At 38.6% G+C, this 20,090-nt stretch overlaps 1 protein-coding gene across 3 annotated transcripts in view; it reads left to right on the top strand.

Moving 5' to 3' along the window:
• The window catches only part of ATG7 (autophagy related 7), a 97,000-nt gene that overhangs the window by 16,085 nt on the left and 60,825 nt on the right, over nt 1-20,090 (top strand). For all 3 annotated transcript variants that reach the window (XM_084214752.1, XM_084214753.1, XM_084214751.1), the window contains exons 14-17: nt 3,919-4,122; nt 4,350-4,465; nt 5,814-5,889; nt 7,052-7,132. In XM_084214752.1, coding sequence (XP_084070878.1) covers nt 3,919-4,122; nt 4,350-4,465; nt 5,814-5,889; nt 7,052-7,132 — 477 coding nt within the window. The remainder of the gene's footprint in view (nt 1-3,918; nt 4,123-4,349; nt 4,466-5,813; nt 5,890-7,051; nt 7,133-20,090) is intronic.

The following is a 20,090-nucleotide window of genomic DNA, read 5'->3' as shown; positions in this document are numbered from 1 at the left end:
TCCCCCTTTTCCCCCTTTCCCCCTTTCCCCCTTTTCCCCCTTTTCCCCCTTTTCCCCCTTTTCCCCCTTTTCCCCCTTTTCCCCCTTTTCCCCCTTTTCCCCCTTTTCCCCCTTTTCCCCCTTTTCCCCCTTTTCCCCCTTTTCCCCCTTTCCCCCTTTCCCCCTTTTCCTTTCCCCTTTTCCCCCTTTCCCTTTCCCCCCTTTTCCTTTCCTTTCCTTTCCCCCCTTTTCCTTTCCTTTCCCCCCTTTTCCTTTCCTTTCCCCCCTTTTCCTTTCCCCCCTTTTCCTTTCCCCCCTTTTCCTTTCCCCCCTTTTCCTTTCCCCCCTTTTCCTTTCCCCCCTTTTCCTTTCCCCCCTTTTCCTTTCCCCCCTTTTCCTTTCCCCCCTTTTCCTTTCCCCCCTTTTCCTTTCCCCCCTTTTCCTTTCCCCCCTTTTCCTTTCCCCCCTTTTCCTTTCCCCCCTTTTCCTTTCCCCCCTTTTCCTTTCCCCCTTTTCCTTTCCCCCTTTTCCTTTCCCCCTTTTCCTTTCCCCCTTTTCCTTTCCTTGACATTTCCTTTCCTTTCCCCCTTTTCCTTTCCTTTCCCCCTTTTCCTTTCCTTGAACTTTCCTTTCCTTTCCTTGAACTTTCCTTTCCTTTCCTTGAACTTTCCTTTCCTTTCCCCCCTTTTCCTTTCCTTGAAATTTCCTTTCCTTTGCTTGAAATTTCCTTTCCTTGAAATTTCCTTGAAGTTTCCTTTCCTTTCCTTGAACTTTCCTTTCCTTTCCTTTCCCCCCTTTTCCTTTCCCCCCTTTTCCTTTCCCCCCTTTTCCTTCCCCCCTTTTCCTTTCCTTTCCTTGAAATTTCCTTTCCTTTCCTTTCTTTCCCCCTTGTCCTTTCCCTTCTTTCCCCCCTTTTCCTTTGTTTCCCCCCTTTTCCTTTCCCCCCTTTTCTTTCCTGCTCTCATTGCAGCCAGCAAGAGGAAGGTGTGCCATCAAGCCACTCCTTTCCTTCCCTTCCCTTCCACTCTCTCTTTATTTTAAATATTTTATTTTATTTTATTTTATTTTATTTTATTTTATTTTATTTTATTTTATTTTATTTTATTTTATTTTATTTATCTTATTTAATTTTATATTTAATTTTATTTTATTATTACTTATTATTTTATTTTAATTCCTTTATTTTAAATTGCCCTGAGCAATGGACTTCTTTCCTTACAGCTGAAATGATCTCTGCTCTTTGCCAGGGCAGAGATCAGTGTCCCTTTAGTGGGGGCTTCAGTGAATCACACCCTCAGGTGTAGCTGTGAGTGACTGGATAATTCACCAGCTCCTCCTTAATCCCCCTGGCCTTTCCTGCACCTGTGGTCTTGCTTTCTGTTTCAGTTGTTTGAAAACAGCACAGAAATGACAAAATGAGCAAGTTTGCAAAGCTTGTTGTCTCCTTACCAAAAATCTGATTCTGTTTCCCAGAGGACTGACTCTCCATGTTCATTAAAAAATAAATATCAATAATAGCAACCCATCACACAGCCCAGGCAGGGTGTTCCTGGCACTGTGTGTGTGCTGCTCATGGACACAAAATTCTGCTACCTACTGAGCAGAAATGAGTTGGGAGCAGGAATTTGGAGCAGAAATCACGTGAATAAATCAATTTCTGACCTTTCTGTTCTCCATCAGAGCTGCCAATAGGAGCATCTTGAAATTCACTTTTTGAATCTCTTCAGAGTTTGAAAACAATTCAAATCAGTCAACTCCTAATTATTATGGGAGTTGGCTGATTTTAATTATTATTTATTATTATTATTATTACCACAAAATCTTTCTGTTGTTTTGGTACCATACAAAACTTTTTCATTTAACTCAACCCAAACTCTGCTTTCAACTGTGTTAAGAGTTTTTCAAAAATTCACTTTTAAAATTTCAACATTTGCAGCTGGGAAGTGCCAGCCTGCTGTTCCACGTGGTTTGATGGTTGGGAATTTGCAGCAATATCTAGAGTTTTATGTGCATATTTTATATGAATCCTGTCTGGTTCAATCAGGATAGAATGGTTTATGATCTGCAAAACTTCTTAGTGCCCCTCTACATTTTTCTTGCAGCATCTGTATCATTTTGAGGATAAATATTGAAACTTTTTGTGACATTTCCCTGTTACTCCGTGGTGTGGTGTGTCTGCATCGCAGCTGGTTGATTGGATAACATCCCTCAGGATCTGAGATGGAATTCTCTGTCACTGGGAAAACACAGCAGGGAAATCTCCAGGTGCCCAAGGAAATGCTCAGTATTTTACTTTGGCAAACACCCAATGAGAGCTGTGCTCCAGGTGTGATTCTGTGTGGCATGGTCCTGGAGGCCTCAAAAAGAAAATGAAGATGCTGGTGGGAAATGATTTGTGGATTGCACACATCACCAGGTCCATGGGGAGCAGAGTCCTCCCCTTCCATCATCCTTGCCACTCCTGCAGTCCTTGCCCAAAACAAGCACCTCAGGCAAACCAGCCCCCCAAATGCTAAATCCTCATGTCAGATGTTAAATCTCTGCTCTTGCTCAGCACTGGGACTTGTCAAAATTTGCTTCTTTTTTCTTTTGGTTAATCCATACCCAAAAGATACTTCTCCATTTGTCTCTTGTGCTTCTCCATTGTCTCTTTATCAAAACCAGATGATTTTTTTAAACTAAGGCTCAATCAGTTAGAATGAAATAGTTACCTGCCTGTAAACTGAGAAGAAACATTAGGAATTGTTTAAAATTATTAGTAATTTCTTCTAATAGCATCTCTCACTCACATTTTGGAAGTGGAACACCTTACTCAGGTTTTACAGGTAGATGCAGTGAGAAGATGCAATCTGCTAATTGCTGTAGCCCTGCACAGTTTGAACAGCAGAGTTCCACTTCAGCACTGAGGAAAAATAAACTACTACAGGGCTGAAAGAACGTGCAGAAATAACTGGAAATACTGAGAACGATGATGAGACTCAAAGCTTGCTAATTAAGATGTGCAATTCTTGTGAGAGCTTCCTTCAGAGTTCTTCTTTTAAATAATTCCTGGCTGGAAGAATGGAAAACGAGGAAGTGCTGCAGCAGAACCTCTGCCAACAGGAGCTGCACATCTTCCTTTGTGTTTGACTGGCTGCAGTCATCACTGAGCTGATCTTTGTGCTCCACATTCCTCTGTGCACTTGCCACAAAGTGGAGAAGAGAGAGAGAGAGGGGGGAAACGAGGACACAGGAATTGTGCAGCACAGCTGCTCCTGCTCCCCATGTGACTAAGCAGATGCAGATGAAGCCCATAAGTAATCATTAATTGCTTTCCTTACTGAGCAGAAATTGCTTTGGATAACAGATGGTGTTTCATTGCTTGAAGCTGCTGTTGATTTTTTTTTTTTATTTATTTTTTGTCACAAGTTTGTGTAACAGCTAGAGGGAGTCCTTCATTTGGATCAGGCACAGAAAAGGACAAGGCCCTGTGACTTTCTGAGACAGACTCTTCATTTTGGTTTTAGTTTTATTTCTAAGGGCTTGACAGCTGAAATTCTGCACCTTTCAGAAGCTCTGGTGTTTAAGGCTAAGGTGGTAAATATGGGTTACTCATCCATCTGCAGCCTGTGGGTTTTTTGGCATTTATAGTGAATAAGAGCTGAAATTCTGCACCTTTCAGAAGCTCTGGTGTTTAAGGCTAAGGTGGTGGATATGGGTTGCTCATCCATCTGCAGCCTGTGGGTTTTTTGGCGTTTATAGTGAATAACAGCTGAAATTCTGCACCTTTCAGAAGCTCTGGTGTTTAAGGCTAAGGTGGTGGATATGGGTTGCTCATCCATCTGCAGCCTGTGGGTTTTTTTGGCGTTTATAGTGAATAAAAACCTTGGCGCTGCTTTTTTCCTCCCCTCCCTTTTTTGGCTCGCTCGAAATCTGTTGTTCTCTCTCTATTGTTCGCAGTTGGTCATCAATGCTGCCTTGGGATTTGACACTTTTGTTGTGATGAGGCATGGCCTAAAGAAGCCAAAGCACCAAGAATCCGGCGATTCGCGTTCCAGCAGCGCCTCCGCTTCCTCTGACCCGCTGGGATCCTCGCTCTTCTCCAACATCCCCGGCTACAAACTGGGCTGCTACTTCTGCAATGACGTGGTGGCACCGGGGGATGTGAGTAGAACCTTATGCAAAGGGTGATTCTGTCCCTCTTTTCTTGCAACTGGGATTTTTGTTTGGCTTTGAGGGCGTTTCCTAAAGGGATCTGCGCCGCGTTGGCGCGCGCGAGGTGAAGGAATAGCAGATTTTGTGAGTTTCACAGCGCTGGGGGGGTTTTGCACGGGGCAGCTGGTTGCTTTGGAGTTGTTCTGCCCTCCCCTGAGAGCTGTGTGTGTTTGCAGTCCACCAGGGATCGGACTCTGGACCAGCAGTGCACGGTCAGCAGGCCTGGACTGGCCATGGTGGCTGGAGCCCTGGCGGTGGAGCTCATGGTTTCTGTGCTGCAGCATCCAGAAGGGTGAGCCAAGGCTGTTCCCTGGGAAATCACACCAGTTTCACAGAATCTGTAGGGAGGAGGAGGAGTTGCACCTCAGGAAGGACAATTCTGTCAGGGGTGATGTCTGTAAATTAAAGCAGTGTGCAGTGCTGGAGGGAAATGCTTCATCAAGGCTGAAGTTTTTCTTCTCTCTCTGAATTTAACCTCAGAAAAGTATTAGGAATCTTTCAAAAGAAGAAAATGTTGCCATTAGTAATCTTGGATTTGCTGTCCTTTTTCTTTTCTTCCTTTTCTTTTTCCCCCCTTTCCTTTTCTTTTTCCCCCTTTTCCTTTTCCTTTTCCTTTTCCTTTTCCTTTTCCTTTTCCTTTTCCTTTTCCTTTTCCTTTTCCTTTTCCTTTTCCTTTTCCTTTTCCTTTTCCTTTTCCTTTTCTTCCTATTCCCTTTCCCCCCTTTCCTATTCCCTTTCCCCCCTTTCCTATTCCCTTTCCCCCCTTTCCTATTCCCTTTCCCCCCTTTCCTATTCCCTTTCCCCCCTTTCCTTTTCCCTTTCCCCCCTTTCCTTTTCCCTTTCCCCCTTTTCCTTTTCCCTTTCCCCCCTTTCCTTTTCCCTTTCTCCCTTTCCTTTCCCCTTTCTCCCTTTCCCCCTTTTCCTTTCCCTTTCCCCCTTTTCCTTTCCCTTTCCCCCTTTTCCTTTCCCTTTCCCCCTTTTCCTTTCCCTTTCCCCCTTTTCCTTTCCCTTCCCCCCTTTTCCTTTCCCTTCCCCCCTTTTCCTTTCCCTTCCCCCCTTTTCCTTTCCCTTCCCCCCTTTTCCTTTCCCTTCCCCCCTTTTCCTTTCCCTTCCCCCCTTTTCCTTTCCCTTCCCCCCTTTTCCTTTCCCTTCCCCCCTTTTCCTTTCCCTTCCCCCCTTTTCCTTTCCCTTCCCCCCTTTTCCTTTCCCTTCCCCCCTTTTCCTTTCCCTTCCCCCCTTTTCCTTTCCCTTCCCCCCTTTTCCTTTCCCTTCCCCCCTTTTCCTTTCCCTTTCTCCCTTTCCTTTCCCTTTCCCCCCTTCCTTTTTTTCTCCCCCCTTTTCCTTTTTTTATTTAAAGCTCAGTGAGTGGGACACAGAAATTACTCTGAATTTCTGCACCCTGAACATGAGCCTTGTTTTCTCTCTTTAAAACCTGGGAGAGAAAAAGTGACTTAGGAGTTGAAGATGAGTCTCAGACTGATTTTTATATATATTTATCATGCTGGGTCTTGGTCCCTATGAGCCAGACTTTCCACACAGATTCCTTGACTCATTTGAAGCTGGAGCAAAATGTCTGGAAGCTGCCTGGAAATTCTGAGTGTGCAGCCTTGCTCTGATTTCCCCTGTTGTGTTTTTGGCAGTGGTTATGCTGTGGCCAGCAGCAGTGATGACAGAATGAATGAGCCACCCACTTCTCTTGGGCTTGTTCCTCACCAGGTAAATCATTGGTGATAAAACTTTTTGTTGAAGAGCTGGGAACTGATCATCACAGATGTTGTCTCCTTAAAAAAAAATGCTGATTCTATTTCCTAGAGGACTGACTCGCCATGTTCGTTAAAAAATAAAATATCAATAAATAAAAAATGTCAATAAATTATAAAAAATCAATAAAAATGTCAATTAATTAAAAAATAAATATAAATAATAATAATTAATATAATATTAAAGGCAGGGTTTTCCTGGCACTGTATTTGTGCATGGACACAAAATTCCTTCTACCTACTGAGCAGGAATTTGCTGGGAGCAGGAATTATGTGAATAAATCAATTTCTGACCTTTCTGTTCTCCATCAGAGCTGCCAATAGGAGCATCTTGAAATTAACATTTCGAATCTCTTCAGAGTTTGAAAACTCTCCATTATTATGGGAGTTGGCTGATTTTAATTATTGTTGATTATTGTTATCACAAAAGATTCTTGTTGTTTTGGTAGTGCACAGCACTTTTTTTTCTTCATCTCAACCCAAACTCCACTTTCAGCTGTGTTAAGAGTTTTTCAAAAATTCGGTTTCAAACTTTCAAATTTGGGGTATTATTATTAATATTGCAGAGTTACTGGAGTTCTGTTCCAGGTGACATCTCTTCATTATAATAAACAGAATAAAAAAGGAGGAAAGAGTTCACAAGTGAAATGATCAAAGTGTTGCAGAGTGTTGTCAGAGCTCCCTCTGTCAGCAGAAAGAGTGGAATTTTCAAATTGCCTATCAATAATATCATAACCACATCATCATGGAGGGAGGCACAGCAGTTCAATGTTCAGACTCTAGGTCATAGAGATGGGGAAAAAAATGTGTTTAACCTTCCACACCACGACTTTTGATTTTTCATGGGACTTTGCAGTCAGAAAAGGCAACTGCAGATGGTGCTGTGCCTCTATTTGTGGTGAAGTGATGCTGCATGCAGGCAGCTGTGCCATTATTTGTAGAGAAAAGAGCAGTAAGATGGGCTCAGTATGAATTCACCACAAGTTCTACTGGGAGTGACTGTTAGAAGGTGGTGGATGTTCTTTTTATGGAATGGATGTGGCCAGTTCATGTTGAATTTTGGGAATGGTTAAAATAGTAATGTGATTTTTCTATTTTTTTTATTTTTCATCCTCTAGATCCGAGGATTTTTATCCAGATTTGATAATGTTCTTCCAGTCAGCCTGGCATTTGATAAGTGCACAGCCTGTTCAGCCAAGGTAAGGCTGAGCTTGTGCTTAATTTGGTTTTATATTTCTAGGTCAATTTTGGGGAACTTTTTGACATTTTCTCTTGACTTCTTATGGCTTAGAATCTGTTCCCACTTCAGCTAAAAGTTCTTTTTCCCTCAGAGCCTTTTTTTTTAGCTGTTTTCTGAATTTCTTTGGCATCACCTCTTAGCATGCTGCTCTTTTTACCTCCACATCATGCTGCTGAAGGATCCAAGATTGACCAAGACATTGCTGAAAAAAAAATCACAAAAACACTTATCACAAAAATACTGTCATTATCTTCCAGCTTTGTAGGAAGGAATGAGATTGGTGTTATTTAAGAAATGCTTTCTGATGTCTGAAATTAAATAAATATCCCTTTAACCTTCTGCAGCTTAATGTCTTTCCAAATAGGCAAAGCTGTCGAAATTTCAACTTTGTGATACAAACCAGACAAATAATGAACAATTGAGGGGGAAAAAAATTGCTTCTTGCCATTTCTTTATTGAGCAGATTGTTCATTTTGCTGCTGGTGCTGCCAGTCCTGAGTCACCTCTGAGCTCCCAGCTGTTTCTTGGCTCTCTGGGGCAGCTCTTGCATTGTTTCCCTCTCCTCTGCCTTTCCAAAATTCCCTCTGGCAAGTTTTTTTCTGGCTCTTGCAACTTCCAGAAGTTTTTCCCTGGGATCTCTCAGCAGGGAGACTCAGAGGGGTTTTTGCCTCGTGGTTTGGAGTGCCATGAGTTTATTCCACCCTCCTGCACCTTGAGGAAGTGCTTGCAGAAAGTTCTTTCTCTTCCTTCCAAAGAGCCCCCAAACAATAAGGGAGCACTGGCATCTTCTGCAGAACTTGCACAATAATTCTAATCCAGTGATTTTTTATTTTTTCCCTCTGGGTACATCTGACAAGTTTTGAAGGACTCTCAATGTGCATTTTCTCTTCAAAACTTGAAGCACTGAAGTTGGGTGTTTCTAAAATTAACAGCAGTTGGATTTTATTCCACCCTCCTGCACCTTGAGGAAGTGCTTGCAGAAAGTTCTTTCTCTTCCTTCCATGCCCTTGTCCTCCTTCCAAAGAGCCCCCAAACAATAATGGGGCACTGGCAATTTCTGCAGAATTTGCACAATAATTCTAATCCAGTGATTTTTTATTTTTTCCCCTCTGGGCACATCTGACAAGTTTTGAAGGACTCTCAATGTGCATTTTTGTCTTCAAAAGCCAAAGCACTGAAGTTGGGTGTTTCTAAAAATAGCAGCAGTTGGATCTATCCTGCTGAAGAGCTGAAAGTTCAGCAGTAGCTGAAACCTTGATGGTGGAGATTTTAAACTGTTAGATGAAGGTTTTTTCCTTTCTCTTTTCCTCTTATTTTCTCCTTATCTCCAATTCAGGAAGCGCTGCCATGTAAAAACAATAAAAATGTACATCCACGCAGATAAATTCAATGCAGGGATCAATTTTTCCTTAGCAAATCATTTCCTCTTGGAGGTCATTTTAAGAGAGGCCCATTTTACATAAACAGACTTGATGATTTAATAAAAAGTGCCCTGGATTTTAGCAGCTGTGCTATTCCCAGAGAGATCACTTTTCATGTGGTTTGGGGATTGAATTTCTTGTGTGCTGAAAAGGTTGCTCCATTGGCTCACAGATTTCCTTACAGTAGAAACACAGCCTTTTGTTTACTCTGCTAACTTTTATTTATTGGAATAAGAATATGTCACCCTGCATTATGTGGAAATCTGATGCTGATGCTTTGAAACGACAAATCCAATTATGATTTAATTGTAGTCTCCATGTTGGTTTGTTTTTTATTAAGGTAATTTAGGATCTCATCCTGCTCCATGTCAGGATTACTGGGGGTTCAGACTTTCAGCACAGATAGAATTGAATTTGCTGGTGTTGTCTTGGTGGTGCCTTCCTTTTGTCAGCATTCTCCTCCTGTCATTCTGGAGCTCCTAAAGCACAAAACCAATGATTTGGGAATTTTAGAAGAATTCCAGCCCAGCTGGAGGATTCAGGAGGAGCTGCTGATGATCTGCATGTTTGGAGATTGCAGTCCTTTTCATTTGGGCTCAGTCATCCCTTCCTTCCTCTGCTTTGGAAGCTGCAGGGGCCAGACATGCAAGCAGCCAAATTTTCCCTACCAGAGCTGTACAGCCCAGAGCCACGTGCCAGAGGAGCTTCCTGCAGGCAATTGTTCAGGAATTTTGGGATGCTCACAGCAGGAAACCAATCTGGTTTTATTCTGGGCCAATTTTTCCTTGTGTGATTCCCCCTCTGTCTTTTTCTGGTCCTGCAGAAGCTGTGCTGGAATGTCAAATATCCCTGTCAGAGCTCAGGGCACTGGGAGGACACTGAGAGCTCTGCTGGTGCCAAAATTGTGCTGGCACCAGCAAGGGAGATTGCAGAGCTCCTTAGGATGGACATTGGTCAGACAGTGTTGGGATGGATACTTGGATTTAGGATGGATACTTGGATTTAGGATGGATATTTGGATTTAGGATGGATATTTGGATTTAGGATGGACATTTGTCAGACAACGTTTAGGATGGATATTTGTATTTAGGATGGATATTTGTATTTAGGATGGATATTTGTCAGACAATATTTAGGGTGGATATTTGTCAGACAATATTTCAGATGGATATTTGTCAGACAATATTTCAGATGGATATTTGTCAGACAATATTTGGGATGAACATTTGTCAGACAACATTTGGATGGATATTTGTATTTAGGATGGATATTTGTCAGACAATATTTAGGATGGACATTTGGATTTAGGATGGACATTTGTCAGACAATATTTAGGATGGATATTTGTCAGACAATATTTTGGATGGATATTTGTATTTAGGATGGATATTTGTCAGGCAATGTTTAGGATGGATATTTGTCAGACAATATTTGGATGGACATTTGGATTTAGGATGGATATTTGTCAGACAGTATTTAGGATGGATATTTATATTTAGGATGGATATTTATCAGACAATATTTGGATGAATATTTTGATTTAGGATGGATATTTGTCAGACAATATTTGGGATAGATATTTGTCAGACAATGTTTAGGATGGACATTTGTCAGACAATATTTGGGATGGATATTTTTCAGACAATATTTAGATTTAGGATGGATATTTGTCAGGCAATATTTAGGATAGATATTTGTCAGACAATATTTAGGATGGATATTTGTATTTAGGATGGACATTTGTCAGACAATATTTGGATGGACATTTGTCAGACAATGTTTAGGATGGATATTTGTATTTAGGATGGATATTTGTCAGACAATATTTCAGATGGGTATTTGTCAGACAATATTTAGGATGGATATTTGTCAGACAATATTTAGGATGGATATTTGTCAGACAATATTTAGGATGGATATTTGTCAGACAATGTTTAGGATAGATATTTATTAGACAATATTTAGGATGGATATTTATCAGACAATATTTGGGATAGATATTTATTAGACAATATTTAGGATGGACATTTGTCAGACAATATTTAGGATGGACATTTGTCAGACAATATTTAGGATGGATATTCATCAGACAATATTTCAGATGGACATTTGTCACACAATCCTTTTTTCTCACCCAGAGATGGGGCAACTGAGGCATTTGAAAAACCTTTATTCCATTTTCAGTCTCATGAGAAGGGTGAGACAATACAGATGTTCTCATTCATGCTATCACAATCAGAGGTTAATTATTCCTTAATTACAAAACATTATAAGCATTTCTTCTGTCAGCTTTTTACCACACCATATTATAGATGCCTTACAGCCAATCATCTAAAACCACCCCTTGTAAATCTTACTGCAATGCATCTTTCATAGTTCTATTTCTCTGAAGTATCTAATCTTATTTACAAAGCCTTCCTTTGAAACTTTTTTCTAACTCCATTTCTCTCTCACCATATCTGTCCTCTTCTATAGCATTTCTAAATCATCATTTCTTATCTCAAATAAATACACACTGTGTAAACCTTTTATCAAGCCCTGAAAGCTCTCTACAAATCCACTTCCCACAGATAATCATTTGTAACTTTACTTACAGGAGAGAACATTTAGCTAATTACTGGCTGGGCTAATTAACCTGTTTGCCCTGTTGGGAGCAAAATGAGGCTGTTTGCTCATTATTTTGGGGTGAGAAGTGTTGCAATTCCTTGGAAAACAGATCTGATCCTTGCAGAAAACTGGTTAAAGCCTTAAATCATGGATGTTGAAATATTTATTTTAAAATTTAAAGAGTATTTTAATGCAAAACTGGCTGTGTTTCTATTTTAATGAGGACAATGAGCATTTCCTTTTATTGCTCCCCTTCTTGTGCATCATGGAATGAACGAGGAGACCCCAGAGTTTAATGTCACAAAAAGATAATTGCCACCAAGCAACCTGGATATAAAGATGTAGGAACCCTCTTGTTTTTACCTATAGCTCACATTCCTTCCAGAGTTCAAATTTAGCACCCACTGGTGCTGGAAATCTGACTTATTCTCCTTAAAGAGATTTCTCTTTCCCCTACTACACTCATGCTCACTTGGAACCACCCCAAATATGAAATGTATCAAAACCAGGTTCTCTGCTGATTTTTCAAGTTCTTCCCCAAGTTCTTCTTCTTTCTCCTCCATTTGCTGGGAGCTGGAGCTGCTGCAGGGGCTTTTTACCCCTTTTTACCAAACTCTGAGTTCCTGTTGGGTGTTTCCCAGTTTCATGGAGGGATGGCATTGCTGGCATTATTATATTACAATTTCTGCTTTAATCAGGATTTTCCCCTGCCCTTGCAGATGTTTTCCCTTTTTACCATCTCAGGAACATGAGACCCTTTTGCTGTGGCATTTACTGAGCACTGGGGTGGTGTAAGTTATTTATGAGCCCTTCAGTTTGGAAATCTGTCATCCTGGAGCCTCAGCAATGCTCTCATTGTTCCCCTCTGCTGGCTGCTGGGCCTGCATTTTTATTTGAAATTCTTCTGATCACTTATGACAGCAACCTGCAAGATTCACTCACTCACTGATGCTTTTCAGTTGAGATAATTTTGATTTTGATTCCAGGCCCTTGACTGCACTAAGATATTCCTCTTTGCTTTCTCCCAGTAGGCAGGGATGACCTGTCACTGAAACTCCTTTAGATCTTTTTATATTTCACCTTTTTTCTAGTTCACCTTTTTCTATATTTCACCTTTTTTCTGTAGTTCACCTTTTTCTATAGTTATTCCACCTTTTTTCCATATTCCTCCTTTTTTCCATATTCCTCCTTTTTTCCATATTCCACCTTTTTTCCATATTCCACCTTTTTTCCATATTCCACCTTTTTTCCATATTCCACCTTTTTCCATATTCCACCATTTTTCCATATTCCACCATTTTTCCATATTTTACCTTTTTCCATATTTTACCTTTTTCCATATTTTACCTTTTTCCATATTTTACCTTTTTTCCATATTCCACCTTTTCCCATATTTTACCTTTTTCCATATTTTACCTTTATTCCACATTCCCCCTTTTTTCCACATTCCCCCTTTTTCCACATTCCCCCTTTTTCCACATTCCCCCTTTTTCCACATTCCCCCTTTTTCCACATTCCCCCTTTTTCCACATTCCCCCTTTTTCCACATTCCCCCTTTTTCCACATTCCACCTTTTTCCACATTCCACCTTTTTCCACATTCCACCTTTTTCCACATTCCACCTTTTTCCACATTCCACCTTTTCCCATATTCCACCTTTTCCCATATTCCACCTTTTCCCATATTTTACCTTTTTCCATATTTTACCTTTTTCCATATTTTACCTTTTTCCATATTCCACCTTTATTCCCCCTTTTTCCACATTCCCCCTTTTTCCACATTCCCCCCTTTTTCCTTATTCCCCCCTTTTTCCTTATTCCCCCCTTTTTCCTTATTCCCCCCTTTTTCCTTATTCCCCCTTTTTTCCTTATTCCCCCTTTTTTCCATATTCCCCCTTTATTCCACATTCCACCTTTTTCCACATTCCACCTTTTTCCACATTCCACCTTTTTCCACATTCCACCTTTTTCCACATTCCACCTTTTTCCATATTCCACCTTTTTCCATTACACCTTTCCCAAGTCAAGTATTGTGTGGATGTAAAAGTCATGGGGGGAAAAAAACCTTGGTGGTTCCTGTGCTAAAAAAAAAAAGAAAAAAATCATTTGCAGAGCTTACAGAATTGATGGAGGAAACAGGGAAATATGTTTGTCCTTCAGGAATGAATATTTCAAAAATGTAAGAGGATGTTTTAAGGAATTGTGTCTGTAGCTGTGCTGTGAAGTCAGTGAAACAGAGTCCATGTGTAACTCTCTTTATTTCCTGAATTCACATGTGTGAGTATTTGACAAGTCTCTGTACAAATTAATGTTGGATAGATTTCACTGAGACTTGAAGAATGAATTGTTGATACAGCCAGGCACATTTTCAGCATCCTGAGTTCCATGTAGGACTTCTCTTAGAAATGAATAAAAATGAATTTTCCCGTTGTTACATTTAAATTTCAAATTAGGAGTGTTTAAAGGAAAGAGAAAACCTGCCATTGTTTGAGGCAATGGAATAATTTCTGACAGGTTGTATTTCTAAAATTTAAATGAAATTTTATGGGTCTTGTTTGGGATTTTTCCCAGTATTTCTTCTTCCAATTCAATGAAATTCTAACTACAATTAGGACAAAGTAAAGGACTATCAATGAGGAAAGAGCATCACTGCAGTTTCCTAATATTGACATGTTCCTAGAATATAATTTTTAATTATTTATCTTAAATATAATCTGCACTGTCTTGTCATTTCTCTGTGAAGCTGTCACACAATTCCTTTTCTGCCAGTTAAAACTCAAAATACTTTGGCTTGAATAACTGCAAAAACCAACTTGGAGAACACTGAGCTGGATTAAAATGCAGGAATATTCAGTGTGTGGTGCTGGGGTGATGATGATGATGATGATGGTGGTGGTGCTCACCCCACCATCAATCCCAGCCCTCATTCTCTAGGATTCCACTTGGAACTCCAAAGATCAGTTGTTTATTTTCCTGGATATCAACAGTTTGTAGTTGTTCTTTTTTCCTTCCATAAGATTTCTGCATTTTTGCAGCCTAGTGCTTTCTATTCCCTAGCTCATTGGGAAGTTTTTCAGTTATTATCATTCCCAAGTTATTCAGTTATTCCAAGCATTCTGTGGATATTCCTGGAGACACAATATTTTTAATTATGCAAGTTGTTTCTCATTTTAATTATCTTTTCTAAACATCCAGGGGTGAGCAATGAGGGGACTGAAGAGAGCTCAGGACCTGGGGGTGCTGGCTACCAAAATCCCCTTTTGTGCCTCTTGCTCACTCTCTAAAATTGATTTTTCTCCAGGTCCTTTTGTTTTCTTTTGTGCCTCTTGCTCACTCTCTAAAATTGATTTTTCTCCAGGTCCTTTCCTTTCATCTCTCTGCACTCCTGATTTCAGGCAGGGAATGCTGTGTGTGCTGTGCAGTGAAGCTTCCTTAGACAGGCTGGAATCTGGGGATGCTGCTGGATTTGAGATGAATTGGGAGGAATGTTTAAGAAAGGAAAGAGCAGCAAAAAATGGAAGTTTTATCTGTCAGGTGTTCTTATCAAAGATGGTTACTTGATGAAGCACACCAAGATTATTCCAAAAAACAATGCATGCATCTCCCAAGAGCTAAATGTTGACAAGGCCATGCTTAAACTGGCATTTCTTAAATTTCTGAGAGCTCTACTTTCCTCCTTCTCATGATTCAAAAGAAACTGAAAAATCCCAAGGTAAAAAAACCCTATTGAGACCTTTCAGAGCTGATTCTTCAGTGAGTTAATTCTCCATTTTCTGCCCCTTGCAGTTCAAAATCAGGGTAGGAAATAGCACCAGGCAAAGCTCATTTGTATCACTCCTCCCCCACTCTGAATTAAAACAACAATCTCCTCCTTAAATGAATTTTCAGCACGTTGTGCTTGGATTAGTTAAGCTTTTATACTGATTTGCTTTCATTTTTAATAGTGATGATGGGGAGGAAAGGAGAGAACTCTGTGTGTGTGTGTGATTTCATGGTTTGGACCTGAGCCCAAAATGATGCCATTTTTGTCTGATGGTTTCTGAATTTCCAGTGTTTCCAGCATGCCTTGTTCAGTGCACACCTGGAGCACAGCTTTCTGCACAGCTTTGTCCTTCTGACCTAATCTTGAGTGAAGGCACAAGTTTTAGGTCATTCAAATTAAGGTGATTTTTCAAGTATTATCTTTTTTTTCATGTAAAATTCTCAGGCTCTCCTATTCCAAACCCATGAATGGAAAGGGCCTGAAAAAATCCTTCCATGATCCTCACAAAAGTGCAATTTTATTTTTTATTGCCTTCTTTTTCATGGCTGGGTTACAGCATCACCTTGTTAGACTTTTCTTGACAATTTTTTAGGATCAGATGGTGATAAAAATGGAGAACTCTGTGAAAAGGCAAGAGCCTGGGAATGAGGAAATTTTAAAGGAAACCAGAATTATGGATGTTGAATATTAACTCAGTGGCTCAGCTTGTTCTCTTCTCCTTCAGGAGGATTCTTCACAGCATAAAACTTTCATTAAATTGCTGTTTCAACAGCAAATACATTGAATTTCGAAGAATGGAGCTGGCAGGACTTTATCCCATCTGTCTTATTTTCCAAATGTCTTTTCAGCAGGTGAACAGTAATTTTCTATCCTGGCTGTATGGCCTGTGATAGGCAGGGAGTTAACAGGGTGTAAAAATATATCCAGGCCTATCCAGTTTCTAAACAGAGCCTTGAATATTGGGATTTTTGGTGACTCTGAAATGCTTAGTGAAGTGCCTGCCCCCTTTGAGAGAGGGTTTAAATCCAGGAACTTGTTTTGGGGGTAAATTACCCAGAAATCTGATTTAGCATAAATAATCCAGGAATTTATTCTGGGGGTAAATTACCCAGAAATCTGATTTAGTGTAAATAATCCAGGAATTTATTTTGGGGGTAAATCACCCAGAAATCTGATTTAGTATAAATAATCCAGGAACTTGGTTTTGGGGGATAAATTACCCAAAAATTTAGTGTAAATAATCCAGGAACTTGTTTTGGGGGTAAATTACGCAGAAATCTGATTTAGTAAATAATTCAGGAATTTACTTTGGGGGTAAACTACCCAGAAATCTGATTTAGTGTAAATAATCCAGGAATTTATTTTGAGGGTAAATTAGCCAAAAGTCTGATTTAGTGTAAATAATCCAGGAATTTATTTTGAGGGTAAATTAGCCAAAAGTCTGATTTAGTGTAAATAATCCAGGAATTTGTTTTGGGGGTAAATTACCCAGAAATCTGATTTAGTGTAAATAATCCAGGAACTTGGTTTTGGGGGTAAATTACCCAGAAATCTGACTTAATATAAATAATCCAGGAACTTGTTTTTGGGGGGTAAATTACCCAGAAATCTGATTTATTGTAAATAATCCAGGAATTTGTTTTGGGGGTAAATTACCCAGAAGTCTGATTTAGTATAAATAATCCAGGAACTTGGTTTTGGGGGTAAATTACCCATAATTCTTTCTTATTGTAAATAATCCAGGAACTTGTTTTGGGGGTAAATTACCCAGAAATCTGATTTAATGTAAGTAATCCAGGAATTTATTTTGGGGGGAAAATTACCAAGAAATCTGACTTAGTATAAATAATCCAGGAATTTATTTTGGGGGGTAAATTACCCAAAAATCTGATTTTGTATAAATAATCAAGGAATTTATTTTGGGGGTAAATTACCCAGAAATCTTTTTTATTGTAAATAATCCAGGAACTTGTTTTGGGGGTAAATTACCCAGAAATCTGATTTAGTAGAAGTAATCCAGGAATTTATTTTGGGGGGAAAATTACCAAGAAATCTGACTTAGTATAAATAATCCAGGAATTTCTTTTGGGGGGAAATTACCCAGAAATCTGACATAGTATAAATAATCCAGGAATTTATTTTGGGGGTAAGTTTCCCAGAAATCTGATTTAGTATAAATAATCCAGGAACTTGTTTTGGGGGTAAATTACCCAGAAATCTTTAGTGCAAATAATCCAGCTGGTAGCATTCATTCCTTGTTTTATTTTTCCTGGAAAGTAAACAGCCCTGGTTCAAGCTGTGCAGATGCAACCTACTTTGAAAAGGGAAAAAAAAAAAAAAAAAAGCCAAACCAAATGTAAATACTGGTAAAAAAAAAGTTTGAAATTGATGTGACAGAAATAAAACAAGAACCAATTTTGCATCAGTAGCCAGTTTCTTTGGGTTTGGAGCTTGGTTTCTGTGTTTTTGCTTAAGCAGATATTAACTTTTCTGCTGGAAAGCAATCCTGGAGCCAGATTCTCTCTCTGGGTGTCTCTGTACCCAGCAATTGAGAGGACTTTGTGCAGAATGCTGGTAACAAGAATATAACACCAAGCCTGCACATCTGGTTCTCATTTCAGAGCAACTCCAAGCCTGGATTTTTTTCTTCCCTTCTGCCATGAGATTTGGGTTTTGTTTTTTTTTTTAAACTTCAGTAAACAGGCCAGAATGAAAAGATTTCTCATGAAATGTCATTTACTCACAAATCTTTGGGTTTGGTCCTGATGGGATGCTGGGCATCCACAGCTTGATTTGTTCTATTCAAATGCCTCTGTGTAAAAAAAAAAAATCCAATTCTGGAGCTCCTCTGGGAAGTGGAGGCTGAAATCGAGGTTGTGGCATCAACCTGGGAGATTTGCATGTCAGGAGAGGTGGTGTGAAAATGTGGGGCAGTGTTTGTAGCAGCCAGGGAATCCAGAAAGGAATTGGTGTTTTCCAGCTCTCCTAAGCTCTGAAAAGTGACCTGCAGGTGAGGAAAAAAATAAGAGTTCCTTAATAAATCCTTTCCTGCCAGGCTGGGTGCAAGAATTATGTATTTCTGGTTCTTTGTGATGGTTTTATTTGGTTTTTTTCTGCCTGGAAAATGAATTGCTGCATAGTGACACACTCCTGAAGGGCTGGGTTTATTCCTGGATAAATTCAGGTGGGATTTTTGTGCATCTGTGGGCAGCCAGTGCCTGGTTTGAAATCGAGAACATCTCTCAAGTGTTGCTGTTCCTTGGGAGCATCTCAGTGGGACCAAGGGTGGTGAGAAATGGTTCAGAAGTGTAAAAGCAAATTCATGCCAGCCTTGGGCCTTTGGGGATTAAACAGGAGAAAATTTCCTTCCCATGCAGCAACAAATTGGTCGCTTATTAAATCTGGAAACATTTTTTAGAGTTATTTTGCATTTATTTGTTGTTCAGACTGGTTTTATTCCTGGGTGATTGCTGCCTGGGTGGTCTCCTGGCACAGGAATCTGAGATGATTTTGCCTCCTTTTTGCTTGTTTTGAGGGCTGCTGAACAAATCTGTGCCCTGTTCCATGTGGCAGAGAGAAGCTGCTCCTGAATTTGGGGAGGAGAGGTCAGAGGTGGGCAGTGCAAAGTTTCCATCCTCTCTCTTGGGAGATAAATTAATATTATTTCATTATAGTGGATATCTTCCTCAGAGGTACCTGCTCAGGCAGGTGGTTTTTTGCCTCTCTGATGTGACTTTTGTTGGCTCATGTGCCTGGAATTCTGGATTTAAAACCTCCTCACAAATTGTATTCAGCAGGCTGTCCTCATTGTGGATAACAAGTGGTTAAATCAGCAAGAGAACTTTTTAATCAGCTTTTTCAGGCTTCTGGGGTTGCTGCTAGGGGGAAAAAATGTGCTTTAGGTTTTTAAAGTCCTGTGTGTATGGTCAGATTTGTTACCCAAAGCTGAATTTGCCATGGTGGCACCGTGGAAGGTCTCTGTCACACAGGGGGAAGAGAAATGTTTAAATCTTTTCATAGCAAGAGATTTGGTCAGGTTAATGTGTACCAGTACAAAAAAAAATCTAAAAGTAATGTACCTCCAACTCCTGGATCCATGACTTTATTAATATTGCATTAATTTTATTAATATATGTATTATTTTTAATATATATTAATGTGCTTTTATATAATCATTTATATGTATATAATTTAGTATGTTTAGAAATATTATATAAAATAATATAGTATATAAATAATAAATAATAAATATAATTCTATAATATTATTCTATATTTTATGTTATATAATATATATTATATATTGCATTACATTACATTACATATTGTGTATTTAATTATATATGCTATATTATGTGTTATATATATATTATATATATAATATATAATATATATATTATATATTATATATATAATATATATAATATATATTATATTATATTATATTATATTATATTATATTATATTATATTATATTATATTATATTATATTATATATATTATATTATATTATATTATATTATATTATATTATATTATATTATATTATATTATATTATATTATATTATATTATATTATATTGTATATTATATATTATATTCATTATATTATATGAATGCATATAACAATACATCATATTTATAGTAAAATAATATATAAAATATATAAATATTTTATATATTATATAAAATATATAAATATTTTTATATTATATAAATATATATTATATTATATAATATATATAATATATAAAATATATATTATATATTATACTATATATAGTAATAAAAAATATATAAAATAATTTAATATTTATAAATATTATAGTATATAAATGATATTATATTATATATATTATATATAGAATGTAAATTTTAATTTGGGAAGTTGTATATACATTTTGATTTAATTTCTTTATATTTAATGATTTATTAATTTTTTACATTTTCTTAATATCAATACTTTAGAAGACACTTAATAAGAGACTTCCTGGCATTGTCACACTGATGACAGCACAAAAGGCACTTGGATTTAAGGAATGTAGGAAGGTTGCTCTCAATTCCTTGCTCTGCCCATCACATTTGCATGGTCCAAGGTGATTTACATCTTTTCATAAGTTTTGCCCCTG

Source organism: Fringilla coelebs (assembly GCF_963513975.1).
Source record: "Fringilla coelebs genome assembly, chromosome: 13".
In the NCBI taxonomy this organism is placed as follows: domain Eukaryota; kingdom Metazoa; phylum Chordata; class Aves; order Passeriformes; family Fringillidae; genus Fringilla; species Fringilla coelebs.
The sequence above is the reverse complement of the archived record's forward strand: the minus strand, read 5'-3'. Positions and strand labels throughout refer to the sequence as shown.